Below are 22,385 nucleotides of genomic sequence, written 5' to 3'. Positions count from 1 at the left end.
ACGGGGCGGGGGTGTGGGCAGGCAGGATTGTTCCTCTAGGACAGGCCCTGGAGATGGCGGTCTAGACCCTCCCCGGGAAAAACATGTGTGTCAGAAGCAAGACCTGCGCTGCAGTCGTGTCTCCGGCACCCTCGCAGCCGCCTCCACGGTGGGCAAGGTCATGGTCAGCATCATGCGTGGTCTCATCACCTGGGCACTCGCCCAGGCTCTTTGCAGACTAGTGATTTCAGCTCGTGCACTGGCAGTGAGGCAGGCAGAGTTTTTCCTTTACTGTCTGCTGAAAAATAGTGCTCCTTTTTTGCTGACCACAGTACCGGTTTCAGCATCATGAGATTTACAACCATCCCTGCCGGCCTCTTGTGACACTGATTAATTAGTGCATAATATTGGGACAGTAACATGCTATGGGGAGTTATTTACCGTAACTCTTCCCTTTTTGCATATTAGCCTCTTCTGGGGTTCACTAAGTTTTTGTACAGTCTTATCACTTTAGTGACCTCAATAAAATTTTAGGTATTTCCCTCATTTTTTTAAAACAATTGTGTTTTTTTTTTTTAATGAGGGGGAAATGTTTGACTTTGGACACAAAACAGTGAAAATGGGAATAGTGATAGCTGTGTATGCCATGCACAGGCTTCTGTGGGGAGCTGTCGAGAGAGCTTGTAAATGCAGCTTGTAAACGATTAAATGCTGAATATGAGGTAATATGATTTTCTTCCTGATTTAGTAGGGTGGAGGAATCATGTTAAATTCTAGAGTTCTTTTTTTTTTCTTAACATCTTTATTGGAGTATAATTGCTTTACAATGGTGTGTTAGTTTCTGCTTTATAACAAAGTGAATCAGTTATACATATACATATATCCCCATATCTCTTCCCTCTTGCGTCTCCCTCCCTCCCACCCTCCCTAACCCACCCCTCTAGGTGGTCACAAAGCACCGAGCTGATCTCCCTGGGCTATGCGGCTGCTTCCCACTAGCTGTCTAGTTTACGTTTGGTAGTGTATATATATCCATGCCACTCTCTCACTTTGTCACAGCTTACCCTTCCCCCTCCCCATATCCTCAAGTCCATTCTCTAGTAGGTCTGTGTCTTTATTCCCATCTTACCACTAGGTTCTTCATGACTTTTTTTTTTTTTCCCTTAGAGTCCGTATATATGTGTTAGCATACTGTATTTGTTTTTCTCTTTCTGACTTACTTCACTCTGTATGACAGACTCTAACTCCATCCACCTCACTACAAATAACTCCATTTCGTTTCTTTTTATGGCTGAGTAATATTCCATTGTATATATGTGCCACATCTTCTTTATCCATTCATCCGATGATGGACACTTAGGTTGCTAAGCTCTAGAGAATCAGGGGGACTCTTCCCTGCAGGGAATTACGTTCAGACTAATATCCTTATCAAGGTGCCCTGCTACTTGTAGAACACTGCACTGGCTCTGAGCAGTGTTTTTGCAAATCGCCCTGCCCAAGTGTTAGGGAGGCAGGCTTGGTGACTGGCTGTTTCCTCAGTATGAATTGGACATGATTCCCTCCGTGCAGCCCAACTTCCTCACCCTGCAGCCCACTTTGGTTTCTGTGAACCTTGGGGTCACATCTTTCTTTAATATCTGGAAAAATACTGTCGGACACAGCCTGTGACGTACATGCTGTATCTCAGATCAATGAAATCTTGGTATATCCAATTCAATAAATACAGAGCGGTTTTTAAAAAGGACAAAGGAATGCTTAAAAGTAAAGACGTGGAAATATGTCTGTGATATAGTGCTGACGGAGAGAGAACAGCCAGTTTCGGGGTAGGATGTATCATATTTTAACATTGTTCATAAGAAGGGTGAATACTAGCCCCCTTAGGGAAAGGGCTTACCTGGAGGGGATACGGACGGGAGAAGAGGACTTTCATTTTCAGCTGTATACACATTGTGTTATTTGAATTGTTTACACTGAGCTACTTTTCATTTTTATGTAAACTAAACAAACTCTGCTCTGTTTCATAGCTTAGCCTCATACCCCAGCCTGTACCTCTGCCTGCTCTCAAATTCACGTACCTTGTTAGAAAACGCACCAGGCGAAAGCGGGGTGTGGGCAAATCTGATGCCACCACCCTGGAAATAGCTCATGGTCTAGGAAGGGGAGCATGCTTTATTCATTAACGTTCTCATGTGATCGTTCTAGTTTTCTAGAAAAAACTCAAATAGTTGCTCTGGCCATTGTATGAAAATTGATGGTCTAAAGCTCTTCCACCATTAAGCTGATTTCTTTTCCTTTCCTCACATTTCTGAATACCGTACACCGAGAGGCCTCTGGCCAGAATAGTGATAATTGCTAATGTATGTGTGCCGGTCCCTGTTCTCCGCACCATCACGTATTGACTCATTTGATCCTCACGACAACTCTGGTATGTTGGTTGCCTTCCTCGTTCCACTGATGAGGAAGCTGAGGAGCTCAGGGGTTGACAACTCGGCTAAGGTCGTTTCTTGGTCATTCAGACCCAGCAGTCTGGTTCTAGAATCCGTGCTCTTACCCTTCATTATCCTGCCTCTCAAATGCATGGGGAAGAGCTGGGTTTCCCGTTGAGATGTGGGGAGACAGAACTGGTGTGACTGCTGTCATGGTCTGCACCAGACAGACGTGCCCTGTGTCTTGCAGAGGAGAACCAACGCCTACTTGTGCTGCGCCCAGACACGGGCCAGCTGCTGCCCTCCCTCTTGGCCTCCAGGGTCCTGAACATCCGGCAGCAGACCCTGGCCCTGCTGCTGCAGCTCGCCCAGACGGAGAATGGACGGAACCTCATCATGGGGCACCTTGACCTGACCGGGTAAGGCTCTGCGCTGTGGGTGGGAGCTTCCCGGCAGCATCTCAGACCTTACCTGCCACATTAACACCTGCCTGGCTCCTGTCTCACATCTCTGACGTGAGAGGTGCCAGCCTACCAGATTAAGGATCAAAAACAGAAAGAGCCTTTGAGAAGAACACTCCCTCATGGGGACCTTCAGGACACTCCTGTCGGAACTTAGTACCATGGACAGTGTCACTTCTCCTGAGCCTGTTTCCATCTCATAGACACCGCAGACCTTGTAAATATGGCAGCACTTCCAAAACCAGCAATTGGGAACCCAACTGTAAAATAGGCCATTTGTTTCTGCCCTTTTAGCCTCAGTCCTGGCTCTACCCTGTTCCTGTCCTTACTTTTCTTCATTTATTCCTGTTTCAGGTAATACTATCTGATTTTGCATATCCTTAAACCCTTTCTGGAGCAAGGTAGGGTATAAGTAAATAAAACACATTTCAAATACTGTTACATGTAGGTCTTTCCAAGGCTTAAGGTGATAGGAATGGAATGCTCCTCTTTCCTAAGTAAACTTTTTAAAAAAATGACTGAAGCAGAGTGATTCTGCCCAGTGCTTTTCCTTCTAAAGATTATTAGTTTGAATATGTGAAATTGCCACTTTTTATGTCAAAAAAGGCTGCATGTTGGCAGTTTCATGTGGTTCAACCTAAAAGAAATAGTAGCAATGATTTTACCTTTGCTTTATAAATGCTTCCTATGTAATCTAAAAACAGAAGTTGGCTTCCGATTCTGTTCACTATCATCTCATTGGGAGGGAGGCAAGATAAGTGTCATTACCCCATTTCACAGATGGGGCAGGAGAAAGTGCAGCTAGGGACTCGGGGCATCTCAGCCAGCTGTCTCCCAGGCCTTGGAGCCTCTCTCCTACTCTCTGTTCCCCAAAAGGAAAGCAGTCAAATCTGCAGCTGTGTCAGACCTTCTTGGACCACAGCGAGACCTCTGGGGCTGGTCCCATGTCAGTGAGGAAGTCTATGTGTGCTGAGGACAGGATAAGCCTTGGCTGTGACTCTCCCCTTCTCAGCCCAGCTCAGCGGCCCCATGGCTCACAGGAAAGGCCTTGGCAGCCCCCGAAGCTCAACCTACACAGGCAAACGGATCGTTAGCCGAGTTAAATCCTCAAAAGCGCATTTCACATTTCAAATGACTCTGCAGTCATTTCCTCAATACCTTCATCATATGTTTTTTCATTTGGTTTTGGTCTCTTTGAGTAAATGTAGCTATAGTTATCATAAGCTTTCTCCCCAGCTATCTTTGAATTGCTTGAGTTTCATTTGAATTTTTCCAATGTCTTGGCATTTGTGATCACCTTGTTCAGTCCTGCCTACTTTCCTTAGACAGTCAAAGAAACCCCAGTTTGTTACCTGTGTGCCCACTCTTCTCGTTAATGTCCATCTCCAGTTAAACCGGAAAGAGATGGAACATGTTCTCTGGAATGAAGTGAGATAGTCTGAAACAGGACAGGGCTGCACGCAGGTTCCATGACCCTCACATTCCTCCCCAAATGAGAAAGTGAAGGGACAAATGTGCATGGACAGGAGCCGAGCGAGGGCCAGTATCCCTTTGTGAAAAGCTCTGGGGTTTTAGATTCAAGCAGTCAGGACCCCAAATCCTCTGCTTGTCTCTTTCTACTTGTGTGACCCAGGAAAGCTGCTTAGCCTTGATGTGCCTGGTATCTCATCTGTATCACAGACTTATGGTGAAGCTTCAGAGACATGATACCCGTATGCTAGGTAAAATTTTTTCTGCTGCATTTGACAGATGACTTGGCCAAGAGAACTGGTCTCGTTTTTCTCACATAACAAAAAGACTAAAGATGGTAACAGCTGGTTTGGTGGTTTAACGATGGCAGGGTCAAGGTCTCTGTCCTTCCCTTGACCTTTCCCTCATGGTCACACAAGGCTGCTGCAACTCCAAGCATCACATCCCTCTTTAAGACAGGTTAGCACCAACTAGGTCTGTCCCTTTTATCAAGAGGAGCTACTGCTTTTGTTTCTCTTTGGTCAGAATTGTGTCACATGCCACCCTGGTGGGGGGAAGATGGTTCCAGCTTCTGTGGTAGAGGCAGGCAGGATAGAATGCAACTCTCCCGCATCCCAGTGTTTGACGTGTCTGAAGACATTGGTGTTTTCCAGGTCAAGCATCCTGGTTTCCTCAACCACTCCTCAGGTGGTTCGACTTCCAGACCCCTCCCAGAACAAGCTGCTGAATAAACGTAGTACCATAAATATGGGTGACTGGAGGCCGTACTCCTGAATATAAGAGCCCAGTTTGATGGGCTCTTTTCAGTCTTTATCTCCTGTTACAGCCTGATGGCATCTGGTCCTACTGACATCATTCTTCCTGGCCCTCCTCCTACTCCCTGCTATTCCTTCTCGGCTCCCTTTGCAAGCCCCCTGCATGCCGTCATCTTTCCAAGTCAGGGACCGCAGGATCCTACCCTTGGCCCTCTTCTTGTCCGTGACCCTAATTATCATGTCTAAGTCTCTCTCTCAAACGTTACAAGGAAACATCCTTCTGCAACTGGGCACCTTCATCGCAACGTCACAAGTATCATAAACTTAGTACTTCAAGAGCGGTTCTTCAAACCAGACCCTCTGGCTGAATTTTCTGTCTTCATAGATAGCATTTCCATCCGCCCCGTTGCCGAGGCCAGAATCCTGAGGGCTCCCTGGTTGGCTCCTCCCCACATCCCTGAGAAACTGGTACTTGTCAGTCCTATCTCCTCCACATCTCCTGGATTCATTTCCTCTGGATCTCCTGCAACGTCTCCCATCATCACTTCTAGGTCATTGTGAGGCCTCTTTCTTCTCAACTGTACGTCTTACTCTGCCCCGTCTCAGCTCAGTCCCTTAACCTTTATTGTCTGGAAAATCCCAGTTCTCCCCCTGTTGGGTTCCCTGGCTCCTGTACTACTTGCCCTGATCCCCCTGAAGCACACCACCAAAGGGATTTGTCCCAAATGCACATCTGTCCTGTTACTTTCCTGCTTAAAATGCCGAAATTACTCTACTGCCTCTAAGACTAGTTCTTGAATTTCTGAGAAATACAGTGCTTACGAATCACCTGGGGGCTTTATTAGAATACAGCTTCCTGGAGCCTCCTCTAGCTCAGAGACTGAGAGGGGCTCAAGAGCCTGCAGCCCTCCCCATACACCCCCACCAAGCAAGTCATCCACTGCCCACACTCGGGACACAGGCTAACAGGGGAAAGTACAGACATTCCAGAAGGCCCACCGCGACCCAGGCTGGCTCTGCCCAGCTCCCCAGCCTCGCTGCTCCCTGCCCTCCCCACACCCTAAGCACTAGCTGTGAGGAACCGCCAGCAGTCCCCAAGTGTGCCTCTGCGATTTTATACCTCATCACCTTTGTGACTGCTGTGTGCTCTGCCTCCGATGCTCTGCTCCTGTCCCCACGTGCCTGACACTGGCCTACAAGCTCCTTGGAGCTGGGGCCTTGTCTTGTTTCATCCCTGTGGCTCCAGAACCTACCGCATCACCTGGCACATAGTGCCAGTAAGTGCTGTTGACTGAACGGACAAAGGTCCAAGTAGCCAACGCTCCACTTTCAAGTGATGCGGAAATGTCATCCTCATCTCCATCCTCCCACAGCTCTTGCCAGGTGGGCTCTGTGCCCACTTGACATGTGTCTGTTTCTCACCTATCATCTGACACGCGTCCCTGTACGAGACAGGAGCTCAGTACTGTGTCCCAGCACTGAGCACGACACTCAGCACGCTGTAGGTGCTTGGTGTGGGTTTGCTGGATGGACAAATGACTTCTACTCTCATTGTCCTGGTGCCGGTCAGTCTGTTAAGGCAGCCTGAGACTGCATTAGCTTTTCGGCAGCTGCACCAGACTGTTTGCGCATATACCAGGTTTGCCACTGGCTAAAAATTTGTAAGTTTTTTTCACATGAGTCAGGTATAAACCAGGTCTCCCAATTCTGTTACTTAAACAGAATTTCCAGCTCTAAGTGAAAGACTTTGAGTTTAACTCTCTGAAATTTCATCTGATATATTCAGCAACCTGTCAAAATCTTGTTAAATCTTGATTCCATCCCCCACTTCATTAGGGGGCCTTCCCACTTAGTCATCAGCAGATTAGTAAGCGTGCCATTTAGATGTCATTTGTGTGATTCAACTTGGCCAAGCCAGAGTCCCAGGGCAGAGGCACCAGAGATTCCTTCCAAGTCAGCATCTGATAATCAGTGAACTTTGGTTAAAACTGTTAATTCCCCTGGGCCCTCACGTTAAGCGGTAGAGGCATTCCCACGGGAGAGTGTCTGCCTCATTGGGGCGGGCAGGGGCTGGGCTTCCTGGTGGGCATGGCAAGGCCCTTTCAGCTTATTTCACTCAGGTGCTGACTCCTTCCTGGCCTCCACGCGAAGCCTCCCTTGTTGGGGACGCTGTCAGCTGGAGGTCAGCCCACCCTGAGGGTGTTATGGATTTTTGCAGGTTGTTGGAAGCCCTCGTGTCGTTTCTTGATTTCTCAGATAAAAAGGCCAACTCAGCCATGGGACTGCTCACAGACTTGGCTCTGGAAGAAAGGTAATTTTTATTTCCAGAAACTGACATTTCTTCTGCAACCTTTGTTGAACTGTCTGATCTTCTAAAGCGTGCGGCACACGGGAGGCTGGACCAACTGAGCATCGCAAGATTCACTGCGTAGGAGAGCTGATGTCTTCAGGGGCTGTGGTCAGCCACTCCCGTTCCAGTCCCTCTAGGTGCGGGGGGCGACCCGGCCCTCAGTGAGCTTGGAAGCAGTAACATACTTAGAAGAGTAACTCTCCCAGCAAGCAAATCTGCTATGCAGTGAGGCTTCTTCCCCTAATCAGTGCCTAATAGGAACTGCCTGGCAGACATGTGTTGATTAAATGAGAGAGAAAGAGAGGGAGAGAAGGAGGGGGAGGGGGGAGAAACACAGTGACAAAGTAGAGCCCTCCCGGGCCGCCAGTGGCAGTATGGGTAACCATCCCCCCTGCGCTTTTTTTTCTTTGTTTAGCTGCTGCTGGGGAAGACAGTAAAGGTCTTAGATTTTCATAACTTTTCAGTTTTTTAAAAACTGCATCTTGTTTTTAATTTCCTCATCAACTTTAGGGCGTCTTACTTAGGAACGGTCATATGATGCGAGAGAGCTGCTTGTGCTGGCAGCCGGCCATCAGCACGCGCTGGGAGGGTGCACTCGCCTCTCTAGCTGGTGGACGTGTGTGTGCCTCGGGGCCCTCCTCAAGGCTGTGACACGTGAACATGCTTACACCGTGTCTCCTGTTTGCACGGCACACAGCGTGTAGACTCAAAGCAAGGGGAGGGCAGGGGTGGTGCTAAGTCAGTTCGGCAGAAACCTAGGGATTCCAGCAGCTTCTGCATAAGAGAGCCGCCCTCTGAGATCTGTTGTTTAACATCAAAGGCAAGTCTCCAGGCTTAGAAAAAGTAAAGCCACATTACCTGCCCAGTGACGACCATTTTTGGTTCCGAATGAATCATCCATGCAGGGGCAGATCACACGGGCCCAGGGTTGGACGGTCTGCTCCATCATCCAAGATGCTCTATTTATGTTTTAGTTTGCACGGGGTAGAAGTAAATCATGGCTGATGTTCTCTCGACAGATTCCAAGTCTGGTTCCAGGCCAGCCTTCCGGATGTTCTCCTGGCACTGACAGGCGTGCTGGTGAGTAAACCCTCATTTTATCACCTGTGACAGACCCTTTTGGGAGCATGAGCAGGGATGTTTCAACACAGTTTACCCCCCAGAACTCCTGTTGCCTCTCAGGTTGATTAATCATTTATTCACAGCTGGAATTTATACAAGGCTTGGTTGTTGAAACAGCTGCAGTGGGGGCAGGTGGAGATGGCATACAGGCAGAGCTGGTTACAGGGGAGGAAAGCCTGCCTGGGGGCTGCAGTAGGCGAAGGTGGAGAGTCTGTCGGTCTCCATCAGTCTTCTTCTGAGCCACGTCCCGTCATAAGTACCACCTGCAACCCTGTCCCCTGAATGGCAGTCATCTCAGTCAGGAGGGCAGGTGTGGTGGTTGGAGCTGATGAGGGAGAAAATTGCCAGGCGGGGAGTCCTCCAGGAGAGTGTGCTGTGACTAGACCTGTCCCCAGGGAGCCATAGAAGTCTCAGGGGACCTTAGCGGGCATACTGACACCCCAGTATTTCACAGATGTGGAAATGGAAGGTCTGAGAAGGGACAGGACTTGTCCCAGTGCCCCCATCTGGTTGATGGAGTGACTGGGATTAAGCCCTAGGGCTCCCTATTCCAGGCCAAGGTGATTTGGGGTCTCCCCCTCTGTGTGCCTCCTTCCTTTCCACCAGCGTGACCCCACCGATGTCCCCGTGTGGCATAACGCTATCTTGTTCCCAGACATTTTGGTGAGTGAGGGATGCCCCTAGAGATTATTCTGGCATCATTTGCCTGCTCTCTGCAGATTCGCTTTCTCTTCATCCCCTTTTAGAAGAGAGATCCCAAGGTCACCAACACCTCAGCTCTCTGCCAGTGTATTGCCATTATGGGAAACCTCAGCGCTGAGGCTGCCACCCGAAGACAGATGTCTGCCTCTGAAGAATTCAGGGATGCCTGCTTGGGCCTCATGGTATTTCAGCTTTTCTAGTCAAAGTTGGTCTTTTACCTGCTTTGAGGGCACTGGCTTCTTCTTCAGTATGTGGATTTTCCAAAAATTCTGTTTGAGGGTGCTGGGGCCAGTGGCTTACCCCTTCTGTAACAGTAGGTTTGATGGGCAGTTGGCCTTACAGAGTCCTCCAGATCAAGACTCTTCCACCCCGGAGGTGTTTGAAGGGTTTTCTGTGGAGCTGGCTTGAGCACCCATTTCAGCAGCTCCATCTGCAGTTTGAACCCAGGGCATACAACATATGACATACGACATGAGGTGCCACACACCTCTGTGCTGTAAACCGGTCTCAGATCTTCCCACATCACTTAGGTTCATGACACTGACAGTTTTAGGGAGTGTGAGTGATACTGAGACCATCGCCAAGGGGAACAGATGACCATGACAAGCTGCAGGAAGATCATTGATCACCTTGTTTTGTTTCCAAAGGCCAAGTGTGAGGAGGATGTGGACCTGTTCAGAGAGGTCATGTATACCCTCCTGGGACTCATGATGAACTTGTGTCTTCAGTCCCCCTGTGTCTCTGAGGTACCGCATTCTTTTCTCCCTACCTTAACCCGTTCTGTTGCATAGAACTGTTCTCATTTCTGCAAAGAGGATAGAAGCACGGAAATGCTCCTACACTGGCAGTGGGAATGGGGAAAGCTGGGCGGACGCTCTGTCCCTGCGCTGCCGAGGGATGGATGAGTCGCTCTGTCAGGTACTGATTCTGAAAACCAGTTGAGTATCCAGGGCACTGAGCACGGTGCTAGGTTCTCCATTTACAAAGTCAAATACGACGTGGTCCCTGCTCTCAAGGTGTCACCCTGTAGTTAGGGGAGTTGGACGTGGGAAGAAATGAGAGCAATAGAAGAAGATGTTGTGAAGGAAATGTGGACAGACGTGGTGGTGGCGAGAGGGAGGGAGTGGAGAGTGGTCGGTTCTACTTGAGCACTCAGAAGGAAGAGGCAGAGGACCATGACCAGGACAGGCAAACTCCTTCTCCCGCTCCCTGTTGTTGTAGGTTTGGGCCATGGAGGTGAGCAGGAAGTGCCTGTCTCTACTGAACAGCCAGGATGGAGGAATCCTCACAGTAAGCTTCTCCCAGGGAAATCCAGAAACAGCTTCCTTTGTTGTTCTACTTTTGTTTTGTTTTGTTTTGAAGTCACCACACCTTTCAGATTCTATTGATTCTCTGAGATATGGGACAGATTATACACTCCTCAAAACGATGCCCATAGCACGTAAATACCGAATTTGCCTATGGTTTCAGGGGATTTGGTGACACCCCCCACCAGTGCCCATCTGTGGAGGCCCTAGAGTCCAGGAACCCCAGTTAAGAATCCCTTTTCTGTAAACTGTGGCACTTAACAACTTATCCGAGGTAATCTATCTGATTTGTCCTATATCAAGCCATCTCTGTGCAAATTGGGCAGGCCAAATGATTTTATTTGGAATCTTTCTTCCATAGTCACAAAAGCCAGACACATATTTTGAAGCCAGTGATTCTGGAGGTTGTTTATGCATAATGGTTTTAGCCCCCTTGGAGATATATGCTGGAATGGCTTTCTTCTGATTCTGACATTTGGCTAAGAAAAGTAAGAAGGCCTATGGTTAGCACAGTGTATCAGGAGGAGAATGTTGATATGATTCAGGAGGCTGTTTGCCATTATCCTGGGATGTGTTCTTCACTCAAATTAGGAATCACCCCAACTTTTATGCCTATTAGGTCAGGGCCCTAAACCTAGAGAAACAATTGGCGTCACATCCAGGGCAGGTCTGGGAAACCAGCCCTTCAAGGATCACAGCCTGGGCACAAGCCTCTTAGATAGCCTCATCCACCAGAGGGCAGACAGCAGAAGCAAGAAGAACTACAGTTCTGCAGCCTGTGGAATGAAAACCACATTCAAAGCAAGAAAGACAAAATGAAAAGGCAGAGGACTATGTACCAGACGAAGGAACGAGATGAAACCCCAGGAAAACAACAAAGTGAAGTGGAGATAGGCAACCTTCCAGAAAATGAATTCAGAATAATGATAGTGAGGATGATCCAGGACCTTGCAAAAAGAATGGAGGCAAAAATCAAGAAGATGCAAGAAATGTTTAACAAAGACCTAGAAGAATTAAAGAACAAACAAACACTACAAGAATTAAAGAACAAACAGAGATGAATAATACAATAACTGAAATGAAAAATACACTAGAAGGAATCAATAGCAGAATAACTGAGGCAGAAGAACGGATAAGTGACCTGGAAGACAGAATGGTGGGATTCACTGCCATGGAACAGAATAAAGAAAAAAGAATGAAAAGAAATGAAGACATCCTAAGAGACCTCTGGCACAACATTAGACGCAACAACATTCGCATTATAGGGGTCCCAGAAGGAGAAGAGAGAGAGAAAGGACCCGAGAAAATATTTGAAGAGATTATAGTCGAAAACTTCCCTAACGTGGGAAAGGAAATAGCCACCCAAGTCCAGGAAGCGCAGAGAGTCCCAGGTAGGATAAACCCAAGGAGAAACACGTCAAGACACATAGTAATCAAATTGACAAAAATTAAAGACAAAGAAAAACTATTGAAAGCAACAAGGGAAAAACGACAAATAACATACAAGGGAACTCCCATAAGGTTAACAGCTGATTTCTCAGCAGAAACACTACAAGCCAGAAGGGAGTGGCATGATATATTTAAAGTGATGAAAGGGAAGAACCTACAACCAAGATTACTCTACCCAGCAAGGATCTCATTCAGATTTGATGGAGAAATCAAAAGCTTTACAGACAAGCAAAAGCTAAGAGAATTCAGCACCGCAAAACCAGCTCTACAACAAATGCTAAAGGAACTTCTCTAAGTGGGAAACACAAGAGAAGAAAAGGATCTACAAAAACAAACCCAAAACAATTAAGAAAATGGTCATAGGAACATACATATCGATAATTACCTTAAACATGAATGGATTAAATGCTCCAACCAAAAGACACAGGCTTGCTGAATGGATACAAAAACAAGACCCATATATATGCTGTCTACAAGAGACCCACTTCAGACCTAGGGACACATTCAGACTGAAAGTGAGGGGATGGAAAAAGATATTCCATGCAAATGGAAATCGAAAAAAAGAAAGCTGGAGTAGCAATACTCATATCAGATAAAATAGACTTTAAAATAAAGAATGTTACAAGAGACAAGGAAGGACACTACACAGTGATCAAGGGATCAATCCAAGAAGAAGATATAACAATTATAAATATATATTCACCCAACATAGGAGCACCTCAATACATAAGGCAACTGCTAAGAGCTATAAAAGAGGAAATTGACAGTAACACAGTAATAGTGGGGGACATTAACACCCTACTTAAACCAATGGACAGATCATCCAGACAGAAAATTAATAAGGAAACACAAGTTTTAAATGACACAATAGACCAGATACATTTAATTAATATTTATAGGACATTCCATCCAAAAACAGTAGATTACAGTTTCTTCTCAAGTGCACACAGAAAATTCTCCAGGATAAATCACATCTTGGGTCACAAATCAAGCCTCGGTAAATTTAAGAAAATTGAAATTGTATCAAGTATCTTTTCTGACCACAATGCTATGAAACTAGATATCAATTACAGGAAAAAAATCTGTAAAAAATACAAACACATGGAGGCTAAACAATACACTACTAAATAACCAAGAGGTCACTGAAGAAATCAAGGAGGAAATAAAAAAATACCTAGAGACAAATTACAATGAAAACACAACACTCCAAAACCTATGCGATGCAGCAAAAGCAGTTCTAAGAGGGAAGTTTATAGCAATACAATCCTACCTCAAGAAACATCTCAAATAAACAATCTAACCTTACACCTAAAGGAACTAGAGAAAGACAAACAAACAAAACCCAAAGTTAGCAGAAGGAAAGAAATCATAAAGATCAGAGCAGAAATAAATGAAATAGAAACAAAGAAAACAATAGCAAAGATCAATAAAACTAAAATTTGGTTCTTTGAGAAGATAAACAAAATTGATAAGCCATTAGCCAGACTCATCAAGAAAAAGAGGGAGAGGACTCAAATCAATAAAATCAGAAATGAAAAAGGAGAAGTTACAACAGACACCGCAGAAATACAAAGCATCCTAAGAGACTACTACAAGCAACTTTATGCCAATAAAATGGACAACCTGGAAGAAATGGACAAATTCTTAGAAAGGTATAACCTTCCAAGACTGAATCAGGAAGAAACAGAAAATATGAACAGACCAATCACAAGTAATGAAATTGAAACTGTGATTAAAAATCTTCCAACAAAGAAAAGTCCAGGACCAGATGGCTTCACAGGTGAATTCTATCAAACATTTAGAGAAGAGCTAACACCCATCCTTCTCAAACTCTTCCAAAAAATTGCAGAGGAAGGAACACTCCCAAACTCATTCTATGAGGCCACCATCACCCTGATACCAAAACCAGACAGAGATACTACAAAATAAAGTTACAGACCAATATCAGTGATGAATATAGATGCAAAAATCCTCAACAAAACGCTAGCAAACAGAATCCAACAACACATTAAAAGGATCATACACCATGATCAAGAGGGATTTATCCCAGGGATGCAAGGTTTCTTCAGTACACGCAAATCGATCAAAGTGATACACCATATTAACAAACTGAAGAATAAAAACCATATGATCATCTCAATAGATACAGAAAAAGCTTTTGACAAAATTCAACACCCATTTATGATAAAGACTCTCCAGAAAGTGGGCATAGAGGGAATCTACCTCAACATAATAAAGGCCATATATGTCAAACCCACAGCAAACATCATTCTCAATGGTGAAAAAGTGAAAGCATTTCCTCTAAGATCACGAACAAGACAAGGATGTCCACTCTTGCCACTATTATTCAACATAGTTTTGGAAGTCCTAGCGACAGCAATCAGAGAAGAAAAAGAAAAGGAATACAAATTGGAAAACAAGAAGAAAAACTGTCACTGTTTGCAGATGACATGATACTATACATAAAGAATCCTAAAGATGCCACCAGAAAACTACTAGAGCTAATCAATGAATTTGGTAAAGTTGCAGGATACAAAATTAATGCACAGAAATCTCTTGCATTCCTATACACTGACAATGAAATATCAGAAAGAGAAATTAAGGAAACAATCCCATTCACCATTGCAACAAAAAGAATAAAATACCTAGCAATAAACCCACCTAAGGAGGTAAAAGACCTGTACTGAGAACACTATAAAACACTGATGAAATAAATCAAAGATGACACAGACAGATGGAGAGATATACCATGTTCTTGGATTGGAAGACTCAATATATTGAAAATGACTATACTATGCAAAGCAGTCTAGAGATTCAATGCAATCCCTATCAAATTACCAGTGGCATTTTTTACAGAACTAGAACAAAAAATCTTAAAATTTGTATGGAGACACAAAAGACCCTGAATAGCCAAAGCAGTGTTGGGGGGAAAAACGGAGCTGGAGGAATCAGACTCCCTGACTTCAGATTATACTACAGAGCTACAGTAGTCAAGACAATATGGTACCAGTACAGAAACAGAAATATAGATCAATGGAACAGGATAGAAAGTCCAGAGATAAACCCATGTACCTATGGTCACCTAATTTATGACAAAGGAGGCAAGAATATACAGTGGAAAAAAGACAGTCTCTTCAGTAAGTGGTGCTGGCAAAACTGGACAGCTACATGTAAAAGAAGGAAATTAGAACACTCCCTAACACCCTACACAAAAATAAACTCAAAATGGATTAAATACCTAAATGTAAGACCGGACACTATAAAACTCTTAGAGGAAAACGTAGGAAGAACACTCTTTGACATAAATCACAGCAAGATCTTTTTTGACCCACCTCCTAGAGTAATAGAAATAAAAACAAAAATAAATTGGACCTAATAGGACCTAATAAAATCCTTTGCACATCAAAGGAAACTATAAACAAAACGAAAAGACAACCCTCTGAATGGGAGAAAATATTTGCAAACGAATCAACGGACAAAGGATTAATCTCAAAAAAAAATATCAACAGCTCATGCAGCTCAATATGAAAAAAACAAACAACCCAATCAACAAATGGGCAGAAGACCTGAATAGACATCTCTCCAAAGAAGACATACAGATGGCCAAGAGGCACATGAAAAGCTGCTCAACATCACTAATTATTAGAAAAATGCAAATCAAAACTACAATAAGGCATCACCTCACACCAGTTAGAATGGGCATCATCAGAAAATCTACAAACAACAAATGCTGGAGAGGGTGTGGAGAAAAGGGAACCCTCTTGCACTGTTGGTGGGAATGTAAATTGATAACAGCTACTATGGAGAACAGTATGGAGGTTCCTTAAAAAACTAAAAAGAGAATTACCATATGACCCAGCAATCCCACTACTGGGCATATACCCTTAGAAAACCATAATTCAAAAAGACACATGCACCCCAAAGTTCATTGCAGCACTATTTACAATAGTCAGGTCATGGAAGCAACCTAAATGCCCATCGACAGATGAATGGATAAAGAAGATGTGGTACATATATACAATGGAATATTACTCAGCCATAAAAAGGAACGAAATTGGGTCATTTGTAGAGACGTGGATGGATCTAGAGACTGTCATGCAGATTGAAGTAAGTCAGAAAGAGAAAAACAAATATCGTGTATTGACGCATATATGTGGAATCTAGAAAAATGGTACAGGAGAACCGGTTTGCAAGGCAGAAATAGAGACACAGATGTAGAGAACAAATGTATGGACACCAAGGGGGGGACGTGAAGGGGGGATGGTGGTGGGCTGAATTGGGAAATTGGGATTGACGTATATACACTAATATGTATAAAATAGATAACTAATGAGAACCTGCTGTATTAAAAAAAGTTTTTTTGGAAAAAAAAAAAGGATCACAGCGGGGGGACTGGTTTCAGGGTTGTAAAAACCTTCCAAGTAGATCCAGCATATCCTGTTTGTGGCCAGCAAGCCCACAGCTTCCCTGAAGTCAATACAGACTTACAGGGCAAAGCTGCTTAACCTGGGCTCCAGGAAGATGTGGTAGGTCTTCAGGTTCCCTGGAACCCCCAGCAATTGTACAGAAAATTCTGAGTGTATGTGCATTTTCATGGGACTGGAGGCCACCACAGCTTTCATCAGATCCTCAAAAATGGTACACGACCCCAAAAGTGGTAAGCACCACTGTTCTTGGGTACTTGGGGTTTTCTGGCTGGTGGGTCTAAAGCTGGGCCTGCACTAGTTCCACACTGGCCCTTCAAGGACTCTGGGCCAGATGTCCCCAGGACTCTGCTTGGCCACAGCTAGGTGGGTGCTGACCAGCTTGTTGAGCAGGGCAGTAGCCTTAGCAGGGAACCCGGTCCTTTAATACGGTGCTCTCTCTACCACCTAGGGCCTGAAAAGAGAGCTGTACTGTCAACTGTAGTCACATCCTAGCCCCTGCAGGAAGCAGATTAGGGAAACAAGATAGGTAATATGATAATACACAAGCTTGTCCATTCTTGCTCTGGAGACTTCATTAAAATGAGACTAAAGACATTAGGGGAAAAAAAAGGCAGAAACCCACACTGACAAAGTGAACAGGCAAGAGGTCGCCAAAGGGTAAGTTATTTTAGCTAGTTTCAGGAAGATGGAGAACAGCTGCCAGACTGGTAATTAATGAGGCAGGGCTAAAGAAGCCTTCGTGTAGAGGACAGATGAGGGGAGCCCAGCTGGGAGGTAGCAGGTCTGTCTTGCAGTTCCATGGAGAAGATCGAGAATTCAGACTGCCAGCTACAGCAGAGGACAGAAGTAAGAGATGGGGGGACTGCATTTGGCAGCCAGGCATCTATTCCTCAGGCATAAAATGAGCCTTTTTTTTTCCTAAAGGAATTGAAAGACCTGAGAAAAAATTTTTGCTTTCTAGTATTTGAGAGTGCCACCTCTCCACCTGTCAGTGGACAAACTTCCCATAAACATAGTGTACCCAAACATACTGCTTTTTTCATAAATGTGACTGGAGAGCTAAGGGTAGCTCTCACCAGGCATATCAGGAAAGCCATACAAATAAATAGACAAAGAAAGGTAAGCAGAAAATTGGACTCTCAAAAAATAGAGATGAAGTAGAAAACAGAAGAAAAAATTAATAACTATCACTCGTTATCTTCAGAAAGATTCAAGATAGTGTTATGGCCATAAAATAGTAACAGAACTATTTTTTTAAAAACCAGAACTGGAAAATAAAATCAGTGAAGTCTCCCAGAAAATAGAATAAAAAGACAAAGATTTAGAAAAGATAAAGGAAAAGCTAAAAGTCCCAGAGGATCCATCCAGTAAGTCTACCATCTAATAAGGGCCCTGTTGGTATCAGAGCCCCACGGGTGATACAGGGCAGGACTTTCTTGCCAAGGGTTGAACGCTGGTCCTGTGTGAAGCTGGAATAAGCTGGGCCTCTGTGCACCCGGGGGCAATGTTGGCAGCCCTTAGAATTGCCTACCCAGCAGCTTTATTACAAAGAACAGTACTTGACTTGCTATCAATTCCTTGGCCACTGTATTTTTAAAGTCAAGGTATTGTTTTGCATCTAATACTAATGATTGTTTTTGCCTCATCAAACTGTTTGTTGACTTTAAAAGGTCATCAACATTTTAAGAAAAAAATTTCTATTGAGGTATAGTGGGTGTACAATATTATATGTTTCAGGTGTACAACACAGTGATTCACAATTTTTAAAGGTTCTGCTCCATTTATAGTTATGATAAAATATTGGCTATATTCCCTGTGCTGTACGGTATATCCTTGTAGCTTATTTATTTTATGCATCGTAGTTTGTAGCCTTAACCCCCTACCCCTTTCTTGCCCCTCCCCACTTAGGAACGTTTAATCAGCCTTTCTTTCTGCTTCACTCAGAGAGCTGCTGGCATTCTTAGCCGCACCCTTTCTTCCTCTCTGAAAATTGTTGAGGAGGCCCTCAGAGCAGGAGTGGTGAAGAAAATGATTAAATTCCTGAAGGTAAAATAACTTCACTGGTTACAACCTCCTGAATTTCCGGGAGTGTCATATTTTATTTGGGGAACAGAATTAAGGAGGGCTTTGTTCAGTTAAGGTTCTTCTATTTCCCCCCTGCTAGCTTCTAACCTTCTCGAATGGAGATTCCCTTCTGCCTGTCCCCCTCCAGACTCTGCTCTGACCAGCAATGTAAGATTGTTGAACAAATAATTGTTCATTAGATAACATCCATAAAAACTGCTTACCACTTAAACCTAACTTTAAAAATGTATGGCCTCTGTCCTCGAAAAAGATGGTCTGAGTGGTTTCAACAAGGTTTCTTGGGTCCTGGTTTTGTTCATGGTTTCCTGCTCGTGACGCTTTATCCAGTTACCTGGAGAAGGTTGGAGATAACTCCATTTATGAGATATGTAGGCTGCAGAGTAACCGTGTGGCTTTTAAAAGGATGTTCAGATTTTCCCCGCAATATGAGTGCAGTGAATCTGTGTGAGTCAGTACAAGAGTTAACTAGATTCTCCTGAAGTGGGAGGTGAGTTACTAGGTTGCATCTCTGGGTCCCGCCAGCGATGCATGTGCCCAGTGAGGGTCACGCCCCCATGTTACTGTGGTGACCCCATGGGAGACTTACTCATAAAACCCAGGCTGAGTGGCACCAGGAAGCGTGCTCTGTCGGGGGGCTGCTTCTGGGGCAGGGGCGATATTGAGGGGGCAGGGTGGTGGGTCTGAGTTTAGGCAGCCACGCGGATGATGACCGTCATTCACTCTGTATAACTCTTGCACACCCACCGGAGCCTGCTGGTTGCATGCACACGCATGTGCATTATGCATGCCTTCACACACACATGCATTTTAAAGACCCCACATAGGGTGATTTTAAGGGTTATGATTCGACAGTTGTCACCTCTTAAAATGATCTAGGTTCGTAATGTTCTCCACGCAGGCCTGTCAGCCTGACAGCCTTCTCAAGTCAACCCTCATTCTCAAATGGCGAAATGACATGGGAGGGCCTTTTCCTCCCTTTTTTGGTAGATCTGCCAGTCGACAACACCATTCTCTTCTCAGCCACTCACTCCTAAGCCTTCCACAGGTAATTACTCAGGTGTACATGACAGGCCTACATTCATAGCGGGGGTGAGGGCCACGTTAGGGAGGATGTGAGTGACACTGCATCCCAGCAGGGACCAGGCCCACTCGCCAGGAAGCACACGCTATTGTCAGCAGAGCTCTGTCTCAGAAGTCTAGGAAGCCACGAGCACAATCACAGCTGCTGACTGTAGTTTCTGGCCGAGAACAAGCATGGCATTGATTTTCTTTTCCTAATTTCACTCTGAAATCTAGGCAGGAGGCCAGACTGCGTCACGTTATGCGGTAAAGATACTCGCCATCTGCACTAATAGTTATCACGAAGCGCGAGAAGAGCTGATAAGACTGGATAAAAGTAAGTGATAGTTTCTTTAAGTGGAGCCCACATTAACCCAGAGGTTAATCAAGCCGGGAAGCTGCAAAGGGAACTGCCGGTGAGGAGGGAGGAAGGACTGAGGATGATGGCGTCACCCGCTCCCCGGACTCAGGCAGTGTGTATGAAGATGACGTCACCTCACCTCCAGCTCTGAAAGCTCTTAATTAGCATTCGGCCCGCGCACAGGTACCACATCCTTGCTGGAAGACTCAGCTGGGAAGCAGCTCAAAGATAACAGAATCAAAGCTGGGAGCTACCTCCCCACTCCAAGTGAATTGAGATTGTTTGTAAAGCATTCTGCTTAGACTGACCTAACACGGGTCCTCTTCCTTCCCAGGGGAAACACCTTAGTGACCAAGGAGAATGAGAGAGGCTGAGCCTGGCTTTAGTCCAGTCACTGCCCTGTCATGCAGGGCAGGGGTCCTGCTAACGCTCTCCTTCCCACCTCCTCTGGGGCCGCACAGGCGTGACCTGAGGGGGTCCCCACTGAGTGGGGAGCAGGAACCTTTCCTGTGGAACCTGTTCCTGGCCCCACAGGTACAGGGTGCCAGCCCATGGCCTGCCACTCAGGCGGGGGCTGTCAGGTAGAGCTGAGAGGTTCAGATTGGGGATGTAGAGAGAATGGACCTGTCCGATGCATAGCCTGCATTCCCGGGACAACTGAGTCCTGCCAGGCTCTGCCCTGGGCTCCTGAAGTCCCTCAGAGACACAGCCAGGAGCCAGAGAGCTTCAGAGCACTCAATAGGGATTTGCCGAGCAGGTGACATGTCCATCCGCTGCCACCTCCCTGTGCCCCCCATGTTCCACTGCCAGCCTCCCGCTTGTTCTCCACCCTGTAGAGCTCGGCGTCCTGATGCAGCTGCTGGGCTCGGAGGATGAGATTCTGGTGGGCAACGCCACCCTCTGCCTGGGGAACTGCGTGGAGGTGCCACACGTGGCCTCGTCCCTGCTGAACACGGACATCGTGCCGGTCTTGCTGAAGCTCGCGGGCGGCGACGCGCAGAAGACGGCCGTGCAGCTGAACGCGGGCATCGCCCTGGGGAAGCTGTGCACGGCCGAGCCCAGGTGCACGGCGCGGCAGGGAGCCCAGCTGCTTCTCTGGAGGAAGCCCCCCCACCCCCAGGGCACTGGGGAGAGCTCAGGCTGCAGCCGGAGAGGGAACACGGTTATGGGACAGGGATCTTTCCGGGCACCGACGGCCGTCGTCTTCTGTCTGTTCCATTCCCGCAGTCTCCTCCAGCCTCTCCTCTTTCTACCCCTCCTCCCTCTCCCTCTCGCACCATCTCCCCTTCTCTCTGTCTCCTTTCTCTCTCCTCTGCTTTTCCAGAAACAGACCTCCCCCGCTTCATTTTTTTTTTTTTTTCCTGCTTGGGACCTAAGCGTATGGGAGAATGTCCCGTAGGGTAAGCTCTTGCGCTGGAGAAAACAGGCGAGGTTGGGGAGCGGCATGATTAAGGCCACCCAACAAGCTCAGACAGGAGCCTGCACTTGACCTGGGTATCGTGCCTCTCTCAGCTCAGGCTTCCGCCCCGCTCTGCCCCGATCTGAGGCGCTGGAACGCCTGGTCCTCGTGTTCCTAGAAGGTGCCCACCTGTGGCTGAGCGTGGTGCCCTGGCCCAGGAGGGGGTGCCTTCCATGGTGGGGAGGGCCTCTGGCCTGCCTGCTTCCTTCTCGCACAGCCTCCCCCTCCCACCCCTCCTCTGGAGAATGAGAGGGTGGGCCTGGATGACGTCTACGGTCTTTTCGAGTTCTGTCTGATTGTTCAAATGGAAGGAATGGATAAAATCTTTCTTCTGCAGAAAGCAAAGCACATCAGCTAGGATGGGCTCGCTGTGGCAACCTGCTGGGGAGCTCCCGAGAGCAGGTCCCGCAGGTCCCTGTCACATCCGCCACTCACACGGCGAGTGTTGCTGTGTTTTGTGGGCCTCCTGAGGGTCTCCCCGCTTTGATCTTTAGGGCTCCCCAGGGCAGCAGCAGCTGCCCTGTCCTGCCTTCCCAGCCGGCTTCTGCCTGGGGGGGGGATGCCTCTGGGGGCCAGGTGTCTGCACCCTGGCATTTATGTCCTGGAGTTTGTGTTCTGATTATGACAGGTTTGCTGCTCTACTGAGAGAGCTTCACGGGATGGAGATTCTCAACTCTACCATGAAGTACATGGACAATTCTTGAGAGACGTGGCGTCCGTGTGAGCTCTGGCTCATTCCTGTGCCAATAAAGACTTTCTGAATATCCACTCCAGACCTGAATACTGATCTTCAGAGTGCTCGCCTGTTGGTTTTCACTGGTCACAAGACTTTCCCAGACTCTCTGGTAAGCAACGGTTCTAGATAGGAACTGGATTCCGCCTAACACCCCACCTGCCCCTCTTGCTGTTTTCTGCTGGCAACACGCTAGAACCATCAGGTTTTTCAGGAGTGGCATTTTGGCCTCTGTTTTCC

At 46.4% G+C, this 22,385-nt stretch overlaps 1 protein-coding gene across 10 annotated transcripts in view; it reads left to right on the top strand.

Moving 5' to 3' along the window:
- Positions 1-22,180, top strand: part of TTC12 (tetratricopeptide repeat domain 12) — a 50,214-nt gene extending 28,034 nt beyond the window's left edge. For 8 of the 10 annotated variants that reach the window (XM_068555830.1, XM_068555827.1, XM_068555824.1 and 5 more), the window contains 9 exons: positions 2,656-2,824; positions 7,310-7,402; positions 8,461-8,521; positions 9,310-9,447; positions 9,913-10,011; positions 10,487-10,555; positions 18,393-18,494; positions 19,830-19,929; positions 20,790-22,180. In XM_068555830.1, coding sequence (XP_068411931.1) covers positions 2,656-2,824; positions 7,310-7,402; positions 8,461-8,521; positions 9,310-9,447; positions 9,913-10,011; positions 10,487-10,555; positions 18,393-18,494; positions 19,830-19,929; positions 20,790-21,352 — 1,394 coding nt within the window. In that variant the 3' untranslated portion in view covers positions 21,353-22,180. The remainder of the gene's footprint in view (positions 1-2,655; positions 2,825-7,309; positions 7,403-8,460; positions 8,522-9,309; positions 9,448-9,912; positions 10,012-10,486; positions 10,556-18,392; positions 18,495-19,829; positions 19,930-20,789) is intronic. The other 2 variants (XM_068555828.1, XM_068555825.1) reach the window with 2 other exon arrangements.
- The last annotated feature ends 205 nt before the right edge of the window (positions 22,181-22,385 follow it).

Source organism: Eschrichtius robustus, chromosome 11 (assembly GCF_028021215.1).
Source record: "Eschrichtius robustus isolate mEscRob2 chromosome 11, mEscRob2.pri, whole genome shotgun sequence".
Classification (NCBI taxonomy): domain Eukaryota; kingdom Metazoa; phylum Chordata; class Mammalia; order Artiodactyla; family Eschrichtiidae; genus Eschrichtius; species Eschrichtius robustus.
The sequence above is the reverse complement of the archived record's forward strand: the minus strand, read 5'-3'. Positions and strand labels throughout refer to the sequence as shown.